The sequence below is a fragment of the Gekko japonicus genome, unplaced genomic scaffold (genome assembly GCF_001447785.1).
Source record: "Gekko japonicus isolate JY-2015 unplaced genomic scaffold, Gekko_japonicus_V1.1 scaffold448, whole genome shotgun sequence".
Taxonomy (NCBI): Eukaryota; Metazoa; Chordata; class Lepidosauria; order Squamata; family Gekkonidae; genus Gekko; species Gekko japonicus.
This window is the reverse complement of record NW_015172018.1, coordinates 844,318-867,418: the sequence shown is the minus strand read 5'-3', so window position 1 is coordinate 867,418 and position 23,101 is coordinate 844,318. Positions and strand designations below refer to the sequence as shown.

Here is a 23,101-nt window from a genome sequence, read left to right as displayed (position 1 = left end):
GGTTTCTGGTTGGTTCTACAACCCAAATCGTCTTTTATTGTTTATTGACTCCATCCTGTTGATTGTATTGACCCTCTCTGTGTAATCTGCCATGTGTCCCAGTGAGGAAGGCGGTCTATAAATAACATAAATAAAAACTAAATAAAGTTTTATGGAAATCAGCCACGCATCCCAACCTAACCTCATTCGCACTCCATGCTCACCCCAAGGTTGGCCAGATCCTAGGTTGCAGGCCCAGGCTGCTCAAGCAGAAGAGCTCCACCGATGATGGAAAGTAGAACTCTGCCTTGGCCCATATTTGGGCTCCTCCCCTTTGTATGGCTGATGACACCATGGTGTGGTGGGCCCTCTCTGCTTTCTCTCTCCTTCTTTTGTCCTTCCCCCACAGCCTCCCAAATGAGGGTGCACCCAGTTCTGTCTCAGTGCCCTACATTTCTTGTTTACCTCTTTATTGGCCTTGCCTGACTCATCGGCTTCAATCAGTTCTGCTGGTTCAGGGTTCTTTCCCCTTATCTTGCTGCATGGGCGGAGGGTGGGGTTGGGGAGAGGGGCTTGATTACATAGAATGGTTTCCTGCACATTACATGCACCCTACTGACGTGAAACAAGAACAAGTTGTTCTTGAGCCAGAGTGCAGCATCCTTGTTCTTTGGTCTGTGCTTTTGCTTTTCACACATCCTTGCAAGCATTCTCTGTTTCTAAACATAGCTTTGGGAATGATCAGTGCTCAGATTGCTGAATACACAGGATATTTCAGGGACAGTTGCAGTTTATCAGTTAGTGGTTTTCTTCACCCTGCAAACGTAAAAGTGGGCAAATGAGCATCTAATGAAGCACAATCTGTTAGCAGCCAGCGTTAGACCACCAAATCTGTATTCCATGTCTCACCAATGTTCATAGGATTAGTGTTAAATAGGGTCTGCCAATTGCTGCTAACGCTGGCTTCACTCCATAGTTTTAAAGGGAACCATGGTTAGCATTCACTGCAGTTAGTGCTGGTGAAGGCAAACTGCTGCCCTGTATAGCGAATACTAACTAGGGCGAGGAACTAGTGTTGTGTGTACCACAGTGAAGCTGGAGTGCCCAGTGTGGAGAAAAGCGTGTCACTATGACAAGGAATATCTGTGTTCTCATCTTTGGAGGAATACTCTCATGAAATGCTATTATAATTAGAGCTTGTAATAGAAAGTCCTTTTCAGATGTTAAAACCATGTGTTCAGGGAGCGTACCAACTGTGCATAATTGGAGCAGGCAATACCCACAATCTTCCCAGTAAGTGTTATCTCCATATTGTGTGAACAGCGGCTTTAGTTTTTCAGGGTTCACGTTCACAGAAGAGTAGGTTTTTATACCCCACTATTCTTGAAGGAGTCTCAGAGCGGCATACAATCACCTTACTTTCCTCTCCCCGCAACAGGCACCTTGTGAGGTAGGTGGGACTGAGACCGTACGGTGACTGGCCCATGGTCACCCAGCAGGCTGCATGTGGAGGAGTGGGAAATCAAACCCTGTTCTCCAGATTAGAGTCCACCGCTCTTAACTACTATACCATGCTGGCTCTCCACATGTACCAAGTCTGCATGTTCATGGTAAATATGCGCATGACCCTCTTCACACAACACCAAGAGGATTCTAGATATCACATGCTCGCATTATGCTCAGTTGGTACGCTTCTGGTATGTGTGACTGTAGTATTTTTAAAAGGCTATAATAATAATAGTTAACTGCCGTCAAGTCACAAGTGACTTATGGCGATCCGTTATCTGGTTTCAAGGCAAGAGATGAGCAGAGGCGGTTGAGGGGTGAAGCTCAAATACTTTGGCCACCAAATGAGAAGGGAGCACTCACTGGAGAAGACCCTGATGCTGGGAAAGATTGAAGGTCAAAGAAGACGGGGACGGCAAAGGATGAGATGGTTAGACAGTGTCATAGATGCAACGAACATGAAGTTGAGCCAACTTCAGAGGACGGCGGAAGACAGGAGGGCCTGGTGGGAGCTGGTCCATGGGGTCGCGAAGAGTCGGACTCGACTGTGCGACTGAACAACAACAACCAAGTCTCAAGCTACTAGACTCCAAGGAGAAGTTCACTTTGCCAGCTTTATTTGGCACATTTCCTTTCACAAAGAGGGCTTACTTTTCTCTGCCACCAGCAGGCCATTAATAGAATTGCAGTCTGAGAGCCTACAATTAGACTTTCTGTAAACAATAAGAATCCTTCCTCTGTTCAACCAGTGTGGAGTTGGGGGTGGAATTTAAATTTCACTGATTAGAGGTATTCTCAGCCATCTTGGGTATAGACATGATATAAATGTTTTCCACACACCAGTTCTGGGCACCACACCTTAAAAAGGATATTATAGCTTTGGAAAAAGTGCAGAAAAGGGCAACTCGAATGATAAAAGGGTTGGAACACTTTCCCTATGAGGAAAGGTTAAAGCGCTTAGGGCTCTTTAGTTTGGAGAAAAGACGACTGAGGGGTGACATGATCGAGGTTTATAAGATTATGCATGGGAAAGAGCAGGTAGAGAAAGAGGTACTTTTCTCCCTTTCTCACAATACAAGAACTCGTGGGCACTCCATGAAACTGCAGAGCGGTCGGGTTAGAACGGATAAAAGGAAGTACTTCTTCACCCAAAGAGTGATTAACACATGGAATTCACTGCCACAGGAAGTGGTGGCGGCTACAAGCATGGACACCTTCAAAAGGGAATTAGATAAGCACATGGAGCAGAGGTCCATCAGTGGATATTAGCCACAAGGTATAGCTAGGGGCTCTGGGGCAAGTGATGCTCTGTCTTCTTGGTGCTTGGGGGGGTCAACAGTGGGAGGGCTTCTAATGTCCTGGCCCCACTGGTGGACCTCCTGATGGCACTGGTATTTCTGGCCACTGTGTGACACGGACTGGATGGGCCTTTGGCCTGATCCAACATTGGCGTCTCTTATGTTCTTATGTTAAATAAAGTAGGCAGGTACTCCTTGCTTCTCTCTTATACTTTGATAAGCAAGAGCCAGAATATGAGACCTTTTTCCATGGTTTCAAAGACCAAATAATTCCAATTTCAGATAAATAAAGTTTTATCTTAAAAACTAAAGCAGTCAACTGAGACCGTGAATAAAAGCATACAGTTGAAGAGCAAAAGCATCTACGCATGAGAAAATCAAACAGGCATAAGCACATCCTCTTTCCCAAGGTCTGCAATTAATTTCTGTGATATTAAAGAGGCTGAAAAAATAAACTTAATAGTTCCAAGTTTATTATTTAGACTCTGATCCTCTCTAGTCTACCTTCTCTGTCTGTCTGGTCACCTCTTTTGAGACCAGTTGTCTCTATGTGGTGTCTCCAGAGCCAGTTTGGTATAGTGGTTAGGAGCACGGACTCTAATCTGGGAGAACCAGGTTTGATTCTCCACTCCTCCACATGCAGCTGCTGGCATGACCTTGGGTCAGTCACAAGTCCTCTCAGAGCTCTCTCAGCCCCACCCTACCTCACAAGGTGTCTGTTGTGGGGAGGGGAAGGAAAAGCCACTCTGAGACTTTTTCGTGTAGTGAAGGGTGGGGTATAAATCCAATCTCTTCTTCTTCCTTCAGACCCTAACCAAACGTTTCCTTCTTGATGAAGAAGAAGAAGAGAAGAAGAGATTGGATTTATACCCCGCCCTTCACTTGGAGTCTCAGAGCGGTTTACAAACGCCTTTCCCGTCCCCTCCCCACAACAGACACCCTGTGAGGTGGGTGGGGCTGAGAGAGCTCTGACACAAACTGCTCTTTTTCAAGGACAGCTGTGGCAGAGCTTGTGACTGACCCAAGGTCACATCAGCAGCTGCGAGTGGAGGAGTGAGGAATCAAACCCGGTTCTCCCAGATTAGAGTCCGCACACTTAACCACTACACCAAACTGGCTCTTGATGTGTCTCATGCATGTGTACTCCCTCCTCCTCAAAACAGAGCTCCTTCTATCCACAGTCCATCAAAACTCCTCCCATTGTAGATTCACCAGGAAGGAAAATGCAAAGGCTAAAACCCACCTGGTCCCTTTATGTCCCAAAGGTATCCACTGGATACCTGCAGCAGCCTATCTGTCCTAACTCATGGTGGTGGTGGAAAGTACCTTAAGCTGCAGCACACTTACAGTGGTCCTGTGTAGTTTTCAAGGCAAGAGGCATTCAGAGGTGGTTTGCCATTGCCTGTCTCTGCATAGCAGCCCTGGACTTCCTTGGTGGTCACCAAATACTTATTTCCCAAGATCTGACAAGATCAGACTAGCCTGCCTGGGTTGGGGTCTTCATTATCATACTAATGCTTTATTGCTCCAAACTTTGGCTTGGAATTCAGAAAGAATTGGGGGTGGGGGTGGTAGGAACTAGCTCGCTCTTTTGACTTGACTACCTGTAAAGGCAGTTCAAGATTAACTCCTGAGCACTGACAGAGTGCAAACCCAACATTTACAGAGCAAAGCGGGTAGTGCTTAAGTGTGGTGGACTGTAATCCGGAGAACCAGGTTTGATTCTCCACTCCTCTACATGAAGCCTGCTGGGTGACCTTGGGTCAGTCACCGTTCTCTCAGAGCTCTCTCAGCTCCACCTACCTCATGAGGTGCCTGTTGTGGAGAGAGGAAGGGAAAGGTGACTGTAAGCCGCTTTGAGACTCCTTAAGGTAAAGCGGGGTATAAAAACCTCTTCTTCTTAACATGAGATACTTGGGTGTACTATCATCACACTGTACAGCTGTACTTACTGTGTACATAATGGAAAACAGGAAGCACTGCTAGTTTTTGTCAGGTCTCTGCTATTGTGCATCCATTAGATTCAGAGTGCTTATCACTATTTGCTATGGCAAAGGCCTTCAGCATTATCCTATATGATTTTTGTTCTGGTCTCTCCGACCATTTGAAAGCATAACACCTTTCAGCCAAATGACATATAATAGTGTGTGAGCTTTTGAGGTCATTAGAACTCTTACTTGGGTTGGACATTATAGATAAGAGTTAAAAAAGAGAAAGAAGTATTCCTCAGGACATAATGGTGCGACCTGGCCATGTTGCCTTGAATGATGCTGCTTTCAAGTTACATGGAGAGCCAGTTTGGTGTAGTGGTTAGGAGTGTGGACTCTAATCTGGGAGAACCGGGTTTGATTCCCCACTCCTCCACTTGCAGCTGCTGGTGTGACCTTAGGTCAGTCACAAGTTCTTTCATGAGCTGTTCTGGAAAGAGCTCTCTCAGCCCCACCTACCTCTCAGGGTGCCTGTTGTGGGGAGGGGAAGGGAAAGGAGATTGTAAGCCGCTCTGAGACTCCTTCGGGTAGTGAAGGGCAGGGTATAAATCCAATCTCTTCTTCTTTGAATCAAAAGGCAATAAGACAACTACGTAGGAATTAACAGATTCCATCTTGAAGGCACATTGTGGACCACCAGTGACCTCCAGGCTATAGATTAAGAATGACTTCTCCAGGCTGGGAACATAGGCACTCCTGAGATGTGGTAGAAGGTGGCATGAGATGTAACCAGGGCTTTCATTATCATCATATCATAGTTGGTGGACTGAAGAAGAGACCAGATTTATACCCCACCCTTCACTACCTGAAGGAGTCTCAGAGCGGCTTACAGTCTCCCCCCCTCCCCCTCCGCACAACAGATACCCTGTGAGGTGGGGTGGGGGCTGAGAGAGCTCTTGAGAGAATGGCTGTGAAAGAACTTGTGACTAACCCAAGGTCACACCAGCAGCTATATGTGGAGGAGTGGGGAATCAAACCTGGTTCTTCCAGATTAGAGTCCACGCTCCTAACCACTACAGCAAACTGGCTCTCACTCTCTGAATGAGAAAGCTGAGCAAAACAGAGGCATGAGTGATAGATTCTGAGCAGCAGCCCCTGCTGTCCTGGATGTAATTCAGAGATTCTGCAATAAGGAAGTTGCTTTGTACTAGGAAGAAAAAGCTCGTAATGACTGCCCCCCCTACACCCTGTATGGCCAAAACATTCCCTGAAAAGATGGTACATGCCACTCTGTCATCCTCAGTGTACCCTCACGGCTCAAAAAGATAATCCTCCTTTGTTTTCCCCCCAAGGATATGCAGGCAAAATATTGCAGATTTTCAATGGATCCATTGTCGCGCTTTTTTTCAGTGCAAATCATAAAGAGAGGAAGGGCATCTCTTTGAATAGGGACATTGTATCTCGTCTTGTTTCGGGAAGACCTGAAGGAGGATTGTCCATATCAAAGGTGCACATCAGACTCTTTGGATACTCAAGTTTCTTGCTATGAAAGCAACGAGTTTGTTTGTTTTTTTCTCCCCAATAGGAAGCCAGATCTATGAGAATCAGATAGCACATTTTGGAAGCGAGCCTTCCCCTGGCTGCAGTTTTGTGTATGTGCTTACCTTTGTGGTTACCTTCACAACCTCCCCTGAAGGGTTCTTGATGCTTTTTGAAGAAAGTTGCCATGCAACCAGTGAAGTGGGTGCCAATTGCTCTCCTCCCGCCCCACCCCTTTATGTCAGAGAGTGTATACCTTCCTACTAAAGTTAACAGCGCCAGGAGCCGTTTCCAAGTTTAAATCGGTTTCCAGGGTTGAAAATTCTCTTAGTGTTCCTATGCAAAAGTTGCATTCCACTGAGCACCAAATCATACATTGTGCACTGTACAAAGCAGTTGTTTATCATGTTTTAAGGAATAACCTGCTTGAGGAAGGGAGGCGATTGGGATAAAAGATGTAGCGGGGAACCCTTTTGAAGGAGAAATGGCTTGGATGACAGAGAGAGAGAGAAGAGATTGGATTTATACCCCACCCTTCACTACCCGAAGGAATCTCAGAGCAGCTTGCAATCTCCTTTCCCTTCCCCTCCCCACAACAGACACCCTGTGAGGGAGGTGAGGCTGAGAGAGCTCTGACTGAGAACTGCTCTTGAGAGAACAGTTCTGAGAGAACTTGTGGCTGACCCAAGGTCACACCGGCAGCTGCATGTGGAGGAGTGGGGAATCAAACCCGGTTCTCCCAGATTAGAGTCCAGGCTCCTAACCACTACACCAAACTGGATGAGGCCATTGAGGGCAAGTGGAGAAAGGGTAAATAAATAATAATGCTTTTCTGTTCTCAATTGTCTCCCACCCAGTGGCTTTTTCAGTTAAAATAGGGTCATTCGCACATATTTGTTGGGTCTTCACAACGTGGGTATTTTGTTTATATGTTTATTTTGTACTTTTTCACCTTCCCCTTCCTCCAAGGAGTTCGGGGCAGCATTCATGAACCACCACCCCTTTTATCCTCAGAACAATCCTGTGTGGTAGGTTAGGCTGGAAGAAGTGACTGGCCCGTGCATAGCAGGAGCATAGGGTTGGAGCCAACTAGTTTTCCCACTATTGAAAAAGGGACAAGGAATGTCATTTGACCACCAAAAAGGCTATGCTGGGTGGGGGGGGGGATCCATGCAGTGGTCATTTCGGGGGGGATTGCGGGGCCGGCCCTCATTCAGCCAGGAGGAAGCAGGAGAAGAGGGAGGGTAAGTTGCTTCCTCCCCGCCTCTCCCCACCCCTGCCTGCCTGGGGCCAGGGAGGGCCTTCGCGGGGCTTCCTTGCACTCCTGCCGGCCTTGCAGGTCCACCACCGGGCCCCTCATGGGGCTCAGCAGTGGAGCTGCAAGGCCGGCGGCAGCGGCCGGGACCGTTGGGGGTGAGGTGTGTGGCCTTATGACACACTTCCGGTGATGCCAGGGTGTGTGGCATATGCTAATGAGTTATGCTAATGAGTTCCCCTAGCTCTTTTTTTACGAAACGACCCCCATGCATGAAAAAAGCCATGTGAAATGGGAGCTGTAAGTAGCTGAGGAAGTAGGGGAGCTTGAGTAAAAAAGTCGGTGGGAACCAATCCATAATACTCAAGTAATGTGTGTAAACTGTCGTCAAGTTGCAACTAGCTTGTGGCAACCCCATAGGCCAGGTTTTCAAGGCAAGAGAAGAACAGAGGTGCTTTGCCATTGCCTCACTCTGCGCAGTAACCCTGGACTTCCTTGTTATAACTGGGGCTGCTGACTTTGCTTACCTTCTGAGATCTGATGAGATTGGGCTAGCCTGGGCCATCCAGGATCCACTCTGTCCTTTGTTAGTTCTTTTCTGGAATACTGCATTCACTTTTAGAAAGATGAAGACAAACTGGAACAGATTTGGAGAAGGGCAGCTATTAGGGTTCTTGGGAAATGAAAGAGAGGTTGAATGAACTTGGTTAAGTTTAGGCAAAACACGATTGCCCTCTTCAAATACCCGAATGGCTGCCACATTGAAAGAAGGACCAAGACTTGGGAGGAGGGGAGATTGGATTTATACCCCGCCCTTCACTCAGAGTCTCATAGCGGCTTACAAACGCCTTTCCCTACCCCTCCCCACAATAGACACCCTGTGGGGTAGGTGGGGCTGAGAGAGCTCTTTCAAGGACTGCTCTTGAGAGAACAGCTCTGGGAGAACTTGTGCCTGACCCAAGGTCACACCAGCAGCTGCATGTGGAGGAGTGGGGAATCAAACCTGGTTCTCCCAGATTAGAGTCCGCACACTTAACCACTACACCAAACTGGCTTAGTTTCTGCTTCTCCAGAGGACAAGACATTGTCCTCATGGGTTTAAACAATGGAAGACTAGATTTCAGCTGGTGAAACTTCTTAATGGTAAGAATTCAGCAGTGGAACTAAGTATTTGGGAGGGAGAGCTCTCCCTTGCTGGATGTCTTCACCCATAGACTTGGACCGTCCAGTGTCAAGGATGGTCAGGAAGGCTCCTACAGTGTTGACTGGGGGTGGAAGGTGCTACCAGTTCACAGCCAACTTATGTTGACCCCTTAGAAGTCTGAAAGCAAGGGACAAACAGAAGTAGTCTGCCATTGTCTGCTTCTGCCTAGCAGCCCTCGAATTCCTTGGTGGTCTCCCATCCAAGTCTTGACCAGGGCCAAGCCTGCTTAACTTCTGAGATATGATGAGATCTGGCTAGCCCGGGACATCCAAGTCAGGACAATTGATTAGTAAGGCTGAACTGTTTTAGTGCATGTTTTGAAAGTGCAGGATAAATCCTGACATTTTGCTGTATCTCAAAAGTAATTACAGTAGAGCAGGGAAAAGTCCAGAGAAGAGCCACCGAAATGCACCTTCCTTGCAAAGAGTTCAGTTTGCCTTTGAGATGTTTTAGGAATGTTATGTTTTTAAACAGTTTTTAATGGAGTTATGAATCTGCATGGCTACATGCTGGTTGTTCGTTTGCCCTTTTGGGGGATGTGTTTTGCAGAAGCAACCTTGAACTGTTTGTGAGAGGGATAGGTGGACTTTGCGTATGTGGATGTGCACACAATCTCTAGCATTCCATAGATAAAAGTACCAGCATTTCTATAGTTGTAACACTTATTCTCACACCAAGGACCGCTTCTCCACTCATTAGGTAAAGGTAGGTAAAGGTTTCCCTTACTCAAAAGCCAATCGAATCCGACTCTAGAGATGCGGTGCTCATCTCCGTTTCCAAGCCGAAGAGCCAGCGCTGTCCAAAGATGTTTCCGTGGTCATGTGGTCGGCATGACTAGACGCCAAGGCACACGGAACGCTATTACCTTCTTGCTTTCAAACTGCTAGGTTTGCAGGAGCTGGGACCAGAGATGGGAGCTTAGTCCGTCCTGCGGCACTCAGGTCTCAAACTACTGAACTATCGACCTTCCGGTCTGCAGTTCAGCGTCTTAACCACTGAGCGACCGCAGCCCCATTCATTACTTATTCTCCACTCATTACTTATTGCTAAAGATAATTGTGGCACAGCTGTCCTTGAAAAAGAGCAGTTTCTGTCAGAGCTCTCTCAGCCCCACCTACCTCACAGGGTGTCTGTTGTGGGGAGGGGAAGGGAAAGGAGTTTGTAAGCCGCTCTGAGACTCCTTTGGGTAGTGAAGGGAAGGCTTTAAATCCAGTCTTCTCCTCCTCCTCCTCTTCTCCTTCTTCTTCTTTATTGTCTGCTGTGTGGTATATTCATTTGCTCTGTAATAGCCTGCACTACACCGCAGCGTGAAGCAGGGTATATTAGCAGATGGACCTAACTGGCCATTGTTTTATGTATTTGTTTTCAGATTAAGAATATTTAAGAGAACATTTACTAACACAGTTGTTCTGGCTGGTCGTAATCTTTATGCACAGTCGGGAGCATTTAATGTCTGGATAGGTGGCCGCCATTATAAGAGTCAGTGGTACACAGAACACGGTGTTTTCCAACAGTCCTGTCTGTTACTATAGCTCCTTCCGCCCCCTAGAAAAATCATTCATGGGGCAGCAGGACCTGCAGGAGAATGACGGAGTCTGGGGGGGCTGGAGTGGGGAAGAGAAATGGGGGTGAAGTCACTCCTCTTTCCACTTCTGCACTGTCTGCTGTGGGGTCAGTTGCTTCCCCTTGCTCCTCTGTCCCCGTGACCTGCATGGTTTTCCCTCTGCATGGATTCTGTGACCCCAGAAATGGTTGTTCCAGGGGTTGGACAAAAAAGAAGAGCTGTTTTTTATACCCCACTTTTCTCCACCTTAAGGAGTCTGAAAGCCTTCCTTTCCTGTCCCCACAACAGGCGCCTTGTGAGGTAGGTGGGGCTGAGAGAGTTCTGAAAAAACTGTGACTGGCCCAAGGTCACCCAGCGGGCTTCATGTGGTGGAGTAGGGTTACCATACCACAGGTGGGGGTGGGGATCCCCTGCTTTCACAGGCTCCTGCCCTCCAGCAGCCAGCTGGCTGGTGGGTGGAAATCCCCCCCCCCAAAGAGCGTCATTGTGTGCAATGCACTGACGTCACCTGGAAGTGATGTAAACATGTCAGTAACATGGAAGGGTGACACTCTGGTTTTTGGGCAAAACTCTATGGTTTGAGGGCAATTTTACCATGGAGTTTTGCCCAAAAACCAGAGCGTTGCCCCCAAAGTCACTGGCATGCCTATGTCTCTTCCGGGTGATGTATGCACATTGCACAATGTTCCCATTCATTCCCAGAATGCCCCCCAAGTCCCCCCACCAGTGTGACAATTGGACCTGGCAACCCTATGGAGGAGTGGGGAATGAAATGACAGGTTCTAATCTGGAGAATCTGTGGGGAGAGGAAGGGAAGGGAATTGTAAGCTTCTTTGAAACCCCTTAGGGTAGAGAAAAGTGGGGTATAAAAACCACCTCTTCTTCTTCTCCCCAACTGTGCACTAGAGTCGAGATGTATCCACCGCTTACACCTGGGGTTCTAGGGATTTGTGGAACAAGGTACTGAAATCTGAAGACCATTTAAGTTTGTGTGCTAATAAGCACCCCAGATATCTCTTCAAATGGCAAAACGACGAAGTAACCAAAAGGTGTCAGAATAGGGACAGTCTCATCTCTCTATCTATCATCACAACTGTTTGCTTTTCTGTTTTTGTTTTCCAGGGCCCGTCTCGCATGACTCCAGATCTTGCATCTTCCCCTGCAGTGGGATATGTTCCCCTAAGTCAGAAACCCGAAGCAGTGGTTCATGCTATGAAGGTAGGTATGTGGTAGGCGACTGAAGTTCGTGTCCTGGCCCAAGAGTGGAGGGGGGGGGGATCATGTTGAAGGTCACAGACGGGGCCCTGTGCTGAAAACATGTTCACGAAGTGTTCCTTTTATGACCAGTCATCAGCCTCAGCACCACTAGTGGCTGTGGCTCAGTGGCAGAGCCTCTGCTTGGCCTACAGAAGGTCCCAGGTTCTATCCCCAGCATCTCCAGTTGAAAGGACCAGGTAGTAGGTGATATGAAAAACCCTCCGCCTGAGTCTCTGGAGAGCGGCTGCCAGTCTGAGTAGACAACACTGACTTTGATGATGCAGCATAAAGCAACTTCATGTGTTCCCTTCCTCACTTATGAAGTCGCAGAAGGGCAACGGCATCCCTGGATGGAAGAAATGTAGCAAAGTCATTTGGATCAGCTGCTGCTGAGCCGGGATCTGTGGGCAGACCCTGCACACAACATGTAATTCCGTGACTTTTCCCACTATTTCTTTTTTGAAGAACAAAATGCTGAGGTTTTTAATGGGAGAAACTGTTGGGATTCTTAATTCAAGGTTGATGGTTGTATTGCAAACACAAGAGCCACACTTAGTGAAAGAAAAATATCTTTACTATAAAAACAAAATAAAACATGGGTATGGTACTTTGGATAAAATAAATAAAATAAAAAGGTTACATACTTGCAGTTACTCTCAGTAATATACGCTGACAGCTACATCTTTCTATCTCTCTTGGCTTCTAGAAGAGAACTACCGCTTTGGTTCACACAAAGGGCCATAAACTTGTGAATACTACAGGGCTATTTTTGGGCAGGAACGCACAGGAACAGAGTTCCGGCTGGCTCCCACGTTGGCCACACCCAGCATGAACTAATTAGCATAATAGGCCACACCCAATGGCAGAAACTCATTAGGTTTGGCTACTTTAGGGGTGTGTGGCCTAACATGCAAAGGAGTTCCTGCTACAAAAAAAAGCCCTGGGTTTTGACAATAAACAAGGTAAATAGAATAAGAAGCAAAAGGTGAGTGTGGCTGGATGACCACACTTCTGGTAACATGGGGTGTGGCCTAATATGCTAATGTGATGTGCTACCAGGGTGTGGCCTAATATGCTAATGAGTTTCTGCTGTTGGGTGTGGCCTGTTATGCTAATGAGTTCCTGCTGGGCTTTTTCTACAAAAAAGCCCTGTGAATACATGAATGCTAGATCAAAGCATTTCAACAAACAAGATGTTAGTTGACTAATACAAAGGTTACAGGTCACTTCATTAGGGTAAACAACTCCCACAAACTTTCCCGCCGTTGAGTACATTATGTAACGTAACATCCTGTTTGCTAACAAACAACATTTAACTCTGTAATGGCTGATGTGTAAGCAACTTGCAGTTCCAACAGAAACCAACATGACAGGGGAGGAGGAGAAGGGGCTATTGTAACTCTTCCCCGTGTCCTCACTGAAAATCACCATTCACCACCCCTGCTTCATGGCAGAAACAGAGCACGTAATTAGTGTCAGAGGGTAGCCGTGCTGGTCTGCAGTGGAAGAGCCAGATCCGAATCCAGGAGCACCTTAGAGACCAACAGGGTTTCCGGGAGATGCGCTTTCGAGAGTCAAAGCTCCCTTCGTCAGATAACACATAATTGCAACACAGGTGCTGTGTGCGATTGACCCGCGTGTCTGTAAACGATCCCGTGTTCTTTCCTCAGACCATGCAAAAGCAACTGGGGAGGGAATCTTTTAGCAGGAAAAAGGTGAAAGAGATAAATTGACCCTCCCCTCCTTCCCAAACTCTCAGTGTCCTTATGGCTCCATTCCATTAAAATAATAATGGAGTGGATCTCGCAGATCCATTCCTCCAGTGATCGTAAAGCCCCACCTCCCCAGCACAAGGCTCTTTGTGTCCAGAAATGCTCCTAGTGCTGTGGGGCAAGCACCACTATGAGCAGAATGGATCCATTGGATTCATCCCAATGAATTTGCAATTTGAGATTGAGGAGTGGACATTTAAGAATGAAAGACCACAATGTACCTCCTCCTCCTCCTCCTCCATCTTCTGGCTATGGAGGAATGCACTGGACAGGCACATTGAGGGCATCCAGTGAAGCTGATGGGCAGTAGATTCAAGACAGACAAAAGGAAATACCTCTTTACACAGCAAGCGATTAACATGTGGAATTGACTGTCAACGGACGTAGTGATGGCCACAGGCATAGACTGCTTTAAAAGGGGATTAGATTCATGGAGGATAGGTCTATCAGTGGCTACTAGCCCTGGTGACTAAAGAGAGCTTCCATGTTCAGAGGCAGTAAACCTCAGTACCAGCTCTAGGAGGCAACTTCAGGGGAAGGTCTTGGCCTCTATGCCCTGTTGTTAGCCCTCCAGAGTAACTGATTGGCCACTGTGTGAGACAGGATGCTGGACTAGATGGACCTACGTTCTGATCCAGCAGGTCAGTTCTATGTCCATGCAAGAGGATATTGTTACCAACTGGCCAGAATTATATTAGTCTAGAAAGAACGTCTTCCTTTCAGCCAACTGCCAAAAACCGAAACAACATACACATTCAGTGTCTATGATGTTATTTCTGTGTTTCCAATAAGATTAGTTTCCGTACAGAAAAAGAACAAAAGACTGAGCAAAAACTCAGCCTGTTCAAACGCAGCCTATTCTTACCATTTTTTTTTTAAGCTGCTAGCCATCAAAGGAACAGACACCCTGCACAAGCTCAGAGGACTTGTCCTTAGGTCCTTTTGATAAAAAGTAGCCAGCTTCCTTTGAAATCCAGTGTTGTTCAGTGACGCCCGCCCAGAAATGAATGTGAAAACAAGTGATTCACTCTTATTTATGCAAGCAGCTAGGTACAGAGCCCTTGAACACGAACATATGAGAACAAACCTATACATATCCCAATGATTAATTAGTAAACTTTGTTGTTCTAAACCATAACACATCCTATGACTATAAATGACAGAGGCAATACTGTTAAACAGAAGAATCAGCGCAACAGCCCACACCACTAACTTTGATCAACTTTACTCCAAGGAGTTACCGCAAACTAAGGCGACCTCAGAAGTAACAAACCTTTCCTTTCCAATGAGCAAAAAGCTCCTGTTCTTGACAGATGGATTGAAAAGGACAGCAAGCATGTTAAGTGTGGATCTATTTCATGCAGGTACATGCCTCTTTTAAAAAGCTACACACACAGGCTGGAAACCTGAGTAATTCCTGGTGTCACGTATATTTGCAAATAAGCACCAGTGCCAGGAATTCTGAGTCAGAGGGCAGGGGGGAAAAGTCTCTTCTCTAGTACCGTTCTGAGGAATGTAATAGAAAAGAAAGCAAGGCAAATCCCATTCTGTGTGGTTTCTGCCTCTGCACTGCCCAAGTGTCATACTGACATTTTTATAGTGGTCCTCTAGGGCCACAGCTCTCATTATCCGAAATCTCAGTGCTGCGAAAATCGTCCTTACGTCCTTGGGTGCTCTTCCAGGCCATGATAGTGTGCATAGATATCAAGAAAGGGGGAAAGCTCACTAACTTCTGTTTTCTTCCCCAGTCAGGCTTGTGTTTCGAGGACAGGGTTCTGGTTTTAATAGGAAGAATGCGAACACTGTGTGTCATTAAAATGCACTGAGGAAAAAAGGTGTACTTGCTTAAATGGGCAGAGAGCCCATGTCAGGAAGAAAGTTGGCAACCTCAGTTGGACATCTCTGTCCCTCCAGGGTTGCTACTTCTTTTCTGGCCATGCTCCTCTGTCTTTAGTAGCAGCCTGACCTGCAGGAATTAAGCAGAGGGCAATCTGCTTTGTCTACATGCCAGGAAAGGCTTTGCCACCTTACTTTTTGGGCATCAACTCACTGGTAGAGGCACAAGAGCAGGTCCAGGTTTTTGTTTTTAAATAATAACAATAATAACAATAAGGATATTCAACAGGTGCAGCTTCTGCATCAGCGCAGCCCGATGTGATCAATTGCTAGTAGATTTTGTTTTAAAACAGCCCCCCCCCCCATGACCTGCTTGCTAAAATATAATTAAATCTTGGGATCATATTTAAATTCTACAATTAGGCGAAGAGACGTTTAGCTAGTTTACTGGCAAGTTTCATGCTGGTGATGGGGAGGGACTACATGTGGCTGTTAATTAAGCTACCCCAGTTTGACCTGTGGCTTTATCCTGTGGATGCAGCCAGTGTTTAGCTCCCAGCATGATGTTTCTAGGGCCGTGCACTGGGATTTGGTTGTCCAGGCTGTTCAGTACCGCAGGCGTACTGAGGCCAGATGAGTTAGTTCCACATTCTGGGCCCAGCTGGATCAATAATTAATTCTTTCCTTTTCATCAGAGGTCTAGTTTGTGTCGGTAGTGGATGTCTTTCATATCATCTTCAATGCATCCACCTCCTTTTATCAAAGGGGAAGCAAATGGAACGAGTTATTTTAAGCAATGCCTGGCAGTCTTCGTGCAGAGTGGTCCCAAATATATCAGTGAAGTGCGGTTTTCAAAGTAGGTTAAGGGCCCAAAGAGAGTGACCTATTTTGTGTAACCAAGATGCTGAGCACAAAGCGGGAAGAAGAGACGTCAATCCCATCCGGTATCCTGTTTCTAAGCGGTCAATCTGCAATACTTCAGTGAAAAGTGAAATGGAACCCTGTAAAGTATCTGGCACGGCGGAGGACAGCGTGTGCCTGTATCAAAAGAATCAAAATTCATTGCATAATTAACCCAAAACTGCACCCAGAGAACCTGGGTTCTGTAATCTGAGCTATAATTTATCATGCTTTTGCTAGCGAGGGGCACGGAGAGCCCTTGCCACTTACTATACTGCTCTGTTCCCACTTGGCTTCTGAGATTTTGCCAGACATCACTCTCTCTCTGCATTTTCAGCATTATCAAGGATGCCTTCAGGGCTAGAAATGTGCTTTCAACAACAACAATAATAACAGAGAGCCAGTTTGGTGTAGTGGTTAAGAGCACAGACTCTAATCTGGGAGAACCGGGTTTGATTCCCCACTCCCCCACATGCAGCTGCTGGTGTGACCTTGGGTCAGTCACAAGCTCTCTCAAGCCATTCTCTCAGAGCTGTCTCAGCCCCGCCTACCTCATAGGGTGTCTGTTGTGGGGAAGGGAGAGGAAAGGAGATTGTAAATCGCTCTGAGACTCCGCGTGAAGGGCGGGGTATAAGTCCAGTCTCTACTCTTCTTCAGTCTCTAAAGCTGATGGTGCTGTGTCATGTTTCCTCTGGTGATCTGAAAGGAGATGGAATGGCTGTCAAGTGCTGATTCATGATTTCAGATGGGTCGCCGTGTCCTTCTAGGGTTGCCAGCTCCAGGTTGGGAAACCCCTGAGGGGAAGAACCTCAGCAGGGTGTAGTGCCATAGAGAGCCCACCCTCTCTAGGAGGAGGGATCTCTATCATCTAGAAATCAGTTGTAATTCCAGGAGATCTCCAGGCCCCACCTGGAAGCTGGCAACCCTACATTAATCTGTAGCAGCACCATAAAGCTTAGAGCCCAATGGCACCTCCCCTAGGGTTGCCAATTCCCAGTTTGGAAATTACTGTAGTTTTTGGAACCTGGGGAAGCTGTGCTTTGCAAAGGGGGGAGGGATTTCAGTGCTATATAATGCCATAGACCCAACCTTCAAAGCAGCTATTTTTCTCCAGGAGAAGTGATATCTGCAAAGATCAGTCGTAATCCTGGGAGGTCTCCAGTTCCCACCTGGAGGTTGGCAACCCTGATCCTTCTTTATTCCCGCTCCCCCTTTTCCTTTAACTGACTTTCCACTAGTCTCTACACTAGCCTCTAGAACATATCCCAACCCCATAAAGCCATTCTTCTTTTTTCTTGTGGTTAAATTACTAAGTCGCGTATTTCTGCATACTTGGGGAGTTACCCCAAGTATGTAGAGGCCCTTTACTTCTTCTGTGGCTGACCAGGTTTTGTTTCTTTCTGTGACTGGCGCAGAGGACAGCCCCCCCCCCCCATTATTTAGATGTAGTGATGTTTTCACCAGATGAGGACAAAAACCCATGTAGCGTAGCATTCTCTTTCAGCCGTGGCTGGCCAGATGTCCTTGCCAAACACACAAGCAGGTCATGATCACACAAAACTATTCGCTGCCGTTTGTCCCCACCATGTGGGAAATGGAGGTAATGGTAGGACTGGGACAATTCCAAAAGTCCAATTATTGTTGCCATTTGAACATGCAGTTGTCCTTAAAAGGTTACGTCCAAATAGAAGCGCACTAGAATATTGAGAAAGGACACAATGCGACAGACTGTGTTGGGTTACTAAACTTCTGCAGACCGTGTTGCGTTAACTGAAGTTTTGCAGAGAATAGGAACATTTGCCTCCACTGTGCTCGGTCTGCTTATGTGTAGCACTTGTGCACTGCTGGATCCAAGCCCTTACCTGGTTGTAATCTTTACAACAACCAGGGCTATTTTGGGGCAGGAACGCACAGCTGACTTCAGAGTTGGCCACGCCCACTACAGCCAAAACCTCCATGCGTGCGTGGCTACAGAGGGAAGGCCTGGCGACTCCAAGGCAGGCGGGCCATGGCGGGGGGGCCCTAGAAGGATCAGGGAGGCAGCCATGGGGTGCCCAGGCAAGCCAAGGGAAGGCAGTTTAAGCCGCCTCCCCTTCTCTCCAAGGGCCGACTTGCCCAGCCAAGGAAAGGCATGGGGTTGTGGTCTAATATGCTAATGAGCTGTGCTGTCAGGGGTGTGGCCTAATATGCTAATGAGTTCCTGTTGGGCTTTTTCTATTAAAAAACCCCTGACAACAACCTTGTAAGGTTGGTAGGTAAGTCTTCTTGTACCCTCACTGCCAATTAGAGATCAAGCCAAGGGCTAGATTGCATGAAGGCCTCTTAATGACTTCATGGCAGAGGCAAGTTTTGGACCATGGACTTTCTCGAGCGTAGCCTCTAGTCTACCCCAGCTATCATTTGTGGGAGGGAAGTGAGTCAGACTGTTGGTCCTTAAGTGTGGAATCCTTGTCCGTAGAGATGCATTACTCTTCTGCGTCCAAAACTGGACAAGTTCACAGATGTACACACAAGATCCTGTGATAATGTGCTTGGTAGTTCTACGCGTATATAGAGCAACAAGTGAATTACATTTGTTCCTCCTTCATTGTTAACTGTGAGTTCAAGCTAATCGATGTATGTGGATGAAACGTTTAAGTGGATTTTCATAGGGTGTTGGTTTTTTGGTTTTTTTACTGCTCTACTGTATGTTCCGCTCTGGCCCAATTCTGCCACTCCATGTGCTTGTGTGTTTCAATATTTTATTGTCTTTGCTCACCACATGTACCCGACTGCTTGAAGACAGAAGGAGCGTATTTGTTGGAGGCCTTTCTGGCATCACTGTATGCAACGTCGTTTTATAATTCCGTGTCCCATGTGTTTGTCTGTAGGTCCTCGAAGTGCATGAGAATTTGGACAGGCAGATGCAAGAAAACTACGAAGAAGACCTGAGCGAAAAGGAGAAAGCAATTGTTCGTGAAATGTGCAATGTAATGGATCCATTTTCAGCCTCTCTCATTTCAGTTGCTGGCTTTTCTTGTGGTGTTTTAGTCTTGCAGAGTCTTTTTCCCCGTGCTTGCAGCTTTATTTGCTTGTTTTCTTTAAGAGCCGCCACCAAAACTGGTTAGTAAGGCAACTGAATAACTGTCAGGATTGGCAACCGTGGGATGTGTGTAAGTAACTGAGAACTTAATTTTAACACTCTCAGAATGCCAGCGCATAGATGATACCAGAAGTTATATTGAGCTGAGAAGCTTAAATTGATTTTATCTAGGTCTGACTGTCATGACTTCTCCCAAAGAATCCTGGGAATTGTAGTTTGATCAGTAGCTGACACTACAGTTAGCAATACGTAGCCTCTTCCAATAGGGACCTCCCACACACTCCATCCTAGAGAAGAAATGGCTTAAATGCCAGTTCCTTGGTAGGAAAGGAACATCCGCTTCTCAGTTACTGGCCAAACCTCTGCTCGTCCCCTTTTTTTTGCAGTTCGCTGTCTGCCTCTCACTGATTTCTTATCTGGTGCCAACTGGTTAGTCCTGTCCATAGTGTCTTTAAAATAATGCTACTTCATTTAAAGAGAGAGAGAGAGATACATGTATAGAATGAGAAAGAAAGGAGACGGTTGACTGGCCAGTGAGCTCTTTCTCCTCAGGACCTGGAAGCCATTTTGGTTCTGAGGAAAAGGGACAAGGGGTGGGTTTAGAAAAGGAAGTCTGATCCTGCCTTTTCCTGGAACATTGACAAGTGGGAGGTTAGGGAATGGGGGTGGAGAAGTAAGCAGGGGGGGGGGGTTAAGTGACAGACTAATAATAACACCAAGATGTTAGGCCAGCCATCGCCCTGACCCACAATTCCATGGGGCCGTACTTTCAGGGCCCAACTGTTATGCTGCAGATACCTGGAGCCCTTTCCCTCTGTGTCTCATTCCTTTGCTTCCAGGTAATGCCTAAGTTTTACATTCCGGCTTGAATCGACTGTGCTAGGGGTCCGCGGGAGCAGCCTTTCTTGGGGGCATTTTGGGCTGCAGCGCAAGGGAGGAGATGAGGCAGTTGTGTCCCACAGGCAGAAATCCTCGTGTCTGCAGGATCCACGTCTGTGTGCTATGAGATGTCCATTTGCTCTGTGCATTTTGCCACCTGGGGACATTGGGTGCCCTCGTTGGCGGCGAGGCAGTGTCCAGTGCAATGGTGTCAGATGGAATTTCTAAGACAATATCGAGGGGGGAGGTCCCAGGTCTAATCCCTGGCATCTCTGTCAGAAAGGACCAGGCTGTGGATGGTGTGAAAGACCTTAGCCTGAGGTCCCAGAGAGCCGCAGCCAGTCCAAGTCGACAATACTGACTTTGATGGACCAAGGCTCTGATTCAGTATAGGGCAGCTTCCTGTGAGATCCCTTTGGGGGTGTGCCTATGCTTGTCCCCTAGCTGTTTCAGTGAAGGAAGCTAGTGAACATCATGCACAGGAATGTGCACATTGATAAGCCCTCCAGGCTAATGGGAGAAGCTTGGAGTTCCCGTACCCAGAACCGATCGCTGCAAGCTTGTTTCATGCATGCTAAGCATATGGGTGATCCAGTGACTCGTGCATTAAAAAAAACATCTTTTGAAGCTGACTGGTGGCTTTCTCTTTGGCACAAGTGTCTAGTTGTTGTTTTTAAGAAAATCAAAACCCTACCTGGCTATGCACAGTGGCAGCCTGGTACTGTTTTAAAGAAAATCAAAACCCTGCCTGGCTATGCACAGTGGCAGCCTGGTACTATGTCTACTCAGAATCAAGTCTCACTGTGCCTGATGTGAGTGTCACTATCCTCCGTCATGCAGCTCTCTAGGTTGGGTTGTTTTTAACCGCTAAGTGGCCTGTTCCTGCGAAAAAGAGAATCCCAGGTGTGTTCGGAGAGATCTGGTGGCATGACCGCATAGCACTTGTGGTCATCCTAGTAAAATGTATGGTTCAAAGCCCCACTGCCTGTCCAATTGAAAAGGACAAGTGAGCCACCGCTGATCCCTTGTAATATGTGAACATTGTGGGTTTATGGGATGTGGTAAGGAAGTGAGTCATAAACAAAAAGCCCTCTCCGATGAGACAGGAGAGGCACCCTGTTTTCCATTGCATAAAGACCAAGAAACGTTTAAAAGCTTGTGCCAGAAAAGCACAAAGGAATGTTCCCCTCAAACCTGGATGACGTTTGAGCCCAGAGGCACCTTTAAGACCAATGAAGTTTTATTCTGGGTTTAAGCTTTCGTGTGCAAGCACACTTCTTCTTTTCATGCACATGAAAGCTCATACCCAGAAAAAAACGTTGTTGGTCTTAAAGGTGCCACTGGACTCAAACTTTGTTCCGATGCTTCAGACCAACACAGCTACCCACCTGAGTGTATCAAACCTGGATGGTTTTACATAAACCCGACGGTACGTCTTGTGTAGCGGCTGCTATATTTAACACACACACACACACCCGCAGGATGCGAAGTATCCAGAGGCCCCCTCCCCGTTTTTGTGCAACAACCAAATCTTGTTCTCTTTCGAAACATCCAGATTGCAGGTCGAAATTGAAGACCATGCCTTGAAAGACCCACATCGCCCCAGTTTCTTGAAAACAAAATAAAACAAAATGTTGTTTGCACAGCTTGGAAGGAGCCAGTGTTTTACGGTGAAATATTTTTCTCAAGAACATTGTGGGCACTTCCTTGTTTATGGTCTTTGAAACGGGACCTGCTGAGCAGAGCTTACCTCGCTCTGTGCAAACACCCGGCAAAGTCTGGGCAACTTCCTGGAGCTCAGGGCTGCTTCAAGCACCCATGAAGTCGAGTTCTGGAGTGCCGCCATCCCTGACGCCCCCTCTCTACTATGCCGTGCCTGGGATACTGGCACAGAGTGGGGATTAACGGAGAGAAGCACGTGGTGTGCTTTGGCTTTTCTTTACAGAGTGAGTGATTAAAGGTGGAATTCACTTCCCAAAGATGTAGTCATGGCCACAGGTGTAGACAGCTTTAAAAGGGGATTAGACAGATTCGTGGAGGACAGGCGGTCGGTGGGTACTAGCCCTGGTGACTAAGGCTGCGGTCACACACACGAAATAATCCACTTTCAGTGCACTTTCCAACTGGATTTTTACTATGTGAAGTGGAAAAATCCGGTTGGAAAGTGCATTGAACGTGGATTGGAAGTAGATTATTTAGTGTCCGTGACTGTAGCCTAAAGGGAAACCTCCATGTTCAGAGGCAGCAAGCAAACCTTTGCATACCAGTGCCAAGAGGGAACATCAGGGGAAGGCCTTTGGCTTTATGCCCTGTTGTTGACCCTCCAGAGTGGCTGGGTACTACCCTGTTTCCCCGAAAATAAGACCTACCCCCAAAATAAGCCCTAGCAGGATTTCTATGCATTTGTGGTATAAGCCCTAGTGTGTCTTCTTGAGAAAAAATAAATATAAGACAGTGTCTTATTTTCGGGGAAACACGATATGTGGGACAGGAAACTGGACTAGGTGGACCTCTGGTCTGATCTGGCAGTGCTCTTAGGCTCTTATGGCCAGGGAAGAGGTATGTTCTGACCTGGAGGGGGCCACTGCAAGTCCACAGAAACCTGGTGTTAGCTTTGGGACCTTTGCTGCATTTCTGCTACACTTGAAGCATTCATACATTGTACTGCAAGGGACCCTAGTATCTGAGGCACTCGTTACTTTCCCCTACCTTCCCCCTGCTTTGGTACTAACACTCGATGGAACAGAATACAACTTTTGCAAGCTTGCTAGCAGCTGACCTAATACTGAACTCGGCGTCTAAGCCCAATTTACTGGTTTGATACCATTACTAAGGCATGTCTCTCATTCTAATTTCAGAAGACGTTAATACGATTAGCATTAAAAAAAAACCTTCAGCTAAGTTATCTTGGCGACTTGGTGCCATCTAGTGGAACAAAGACGAATTGCAAGGTATAGCTACCGCAAAGGACTGTTTTATTAAGCCGCAATCTCTCTTCCCCGTTGCTTGTAGGTCGTCTGGCGAAAACTGGGTGATGCGGCAACCTCCAAGCCATCCATCAGGCAGCATCTTTCTGGAAACCAGTTCAAGGGTCCTTTATAA

The 23,101-nt window shown here is 46.9% G+C and overlaps 1 protein-coding gene across 2 annotated transcripts in view; it reads left to right on the top strand.

Moving 5' to 3' along the window:
- CCDC85C (coiled-coil domain containing 85C) overlaps positions 1-23,101 on the top strand; it is a 252,581-nt gene extending 229,480 nt beyond the window's left edge. For both annotated transcript variants that reach the window (XM_015420480.1, XM_015420479.1), the window contains 3 exons: positions 11,396-11,491; positions 18,909-19,007; positions 23,012-23,101. In XM_015420480.1, the coding sequence (XP_015275966.1) occupies positions 11,396-11,491; positions 18,909-19,007; positions 23,012-23,101 (285 nt within the window). The remainder of the gene's footprint in view (positions 1-11,395; positions 11,492-18,908; positions 19,008-23,011) is intronic.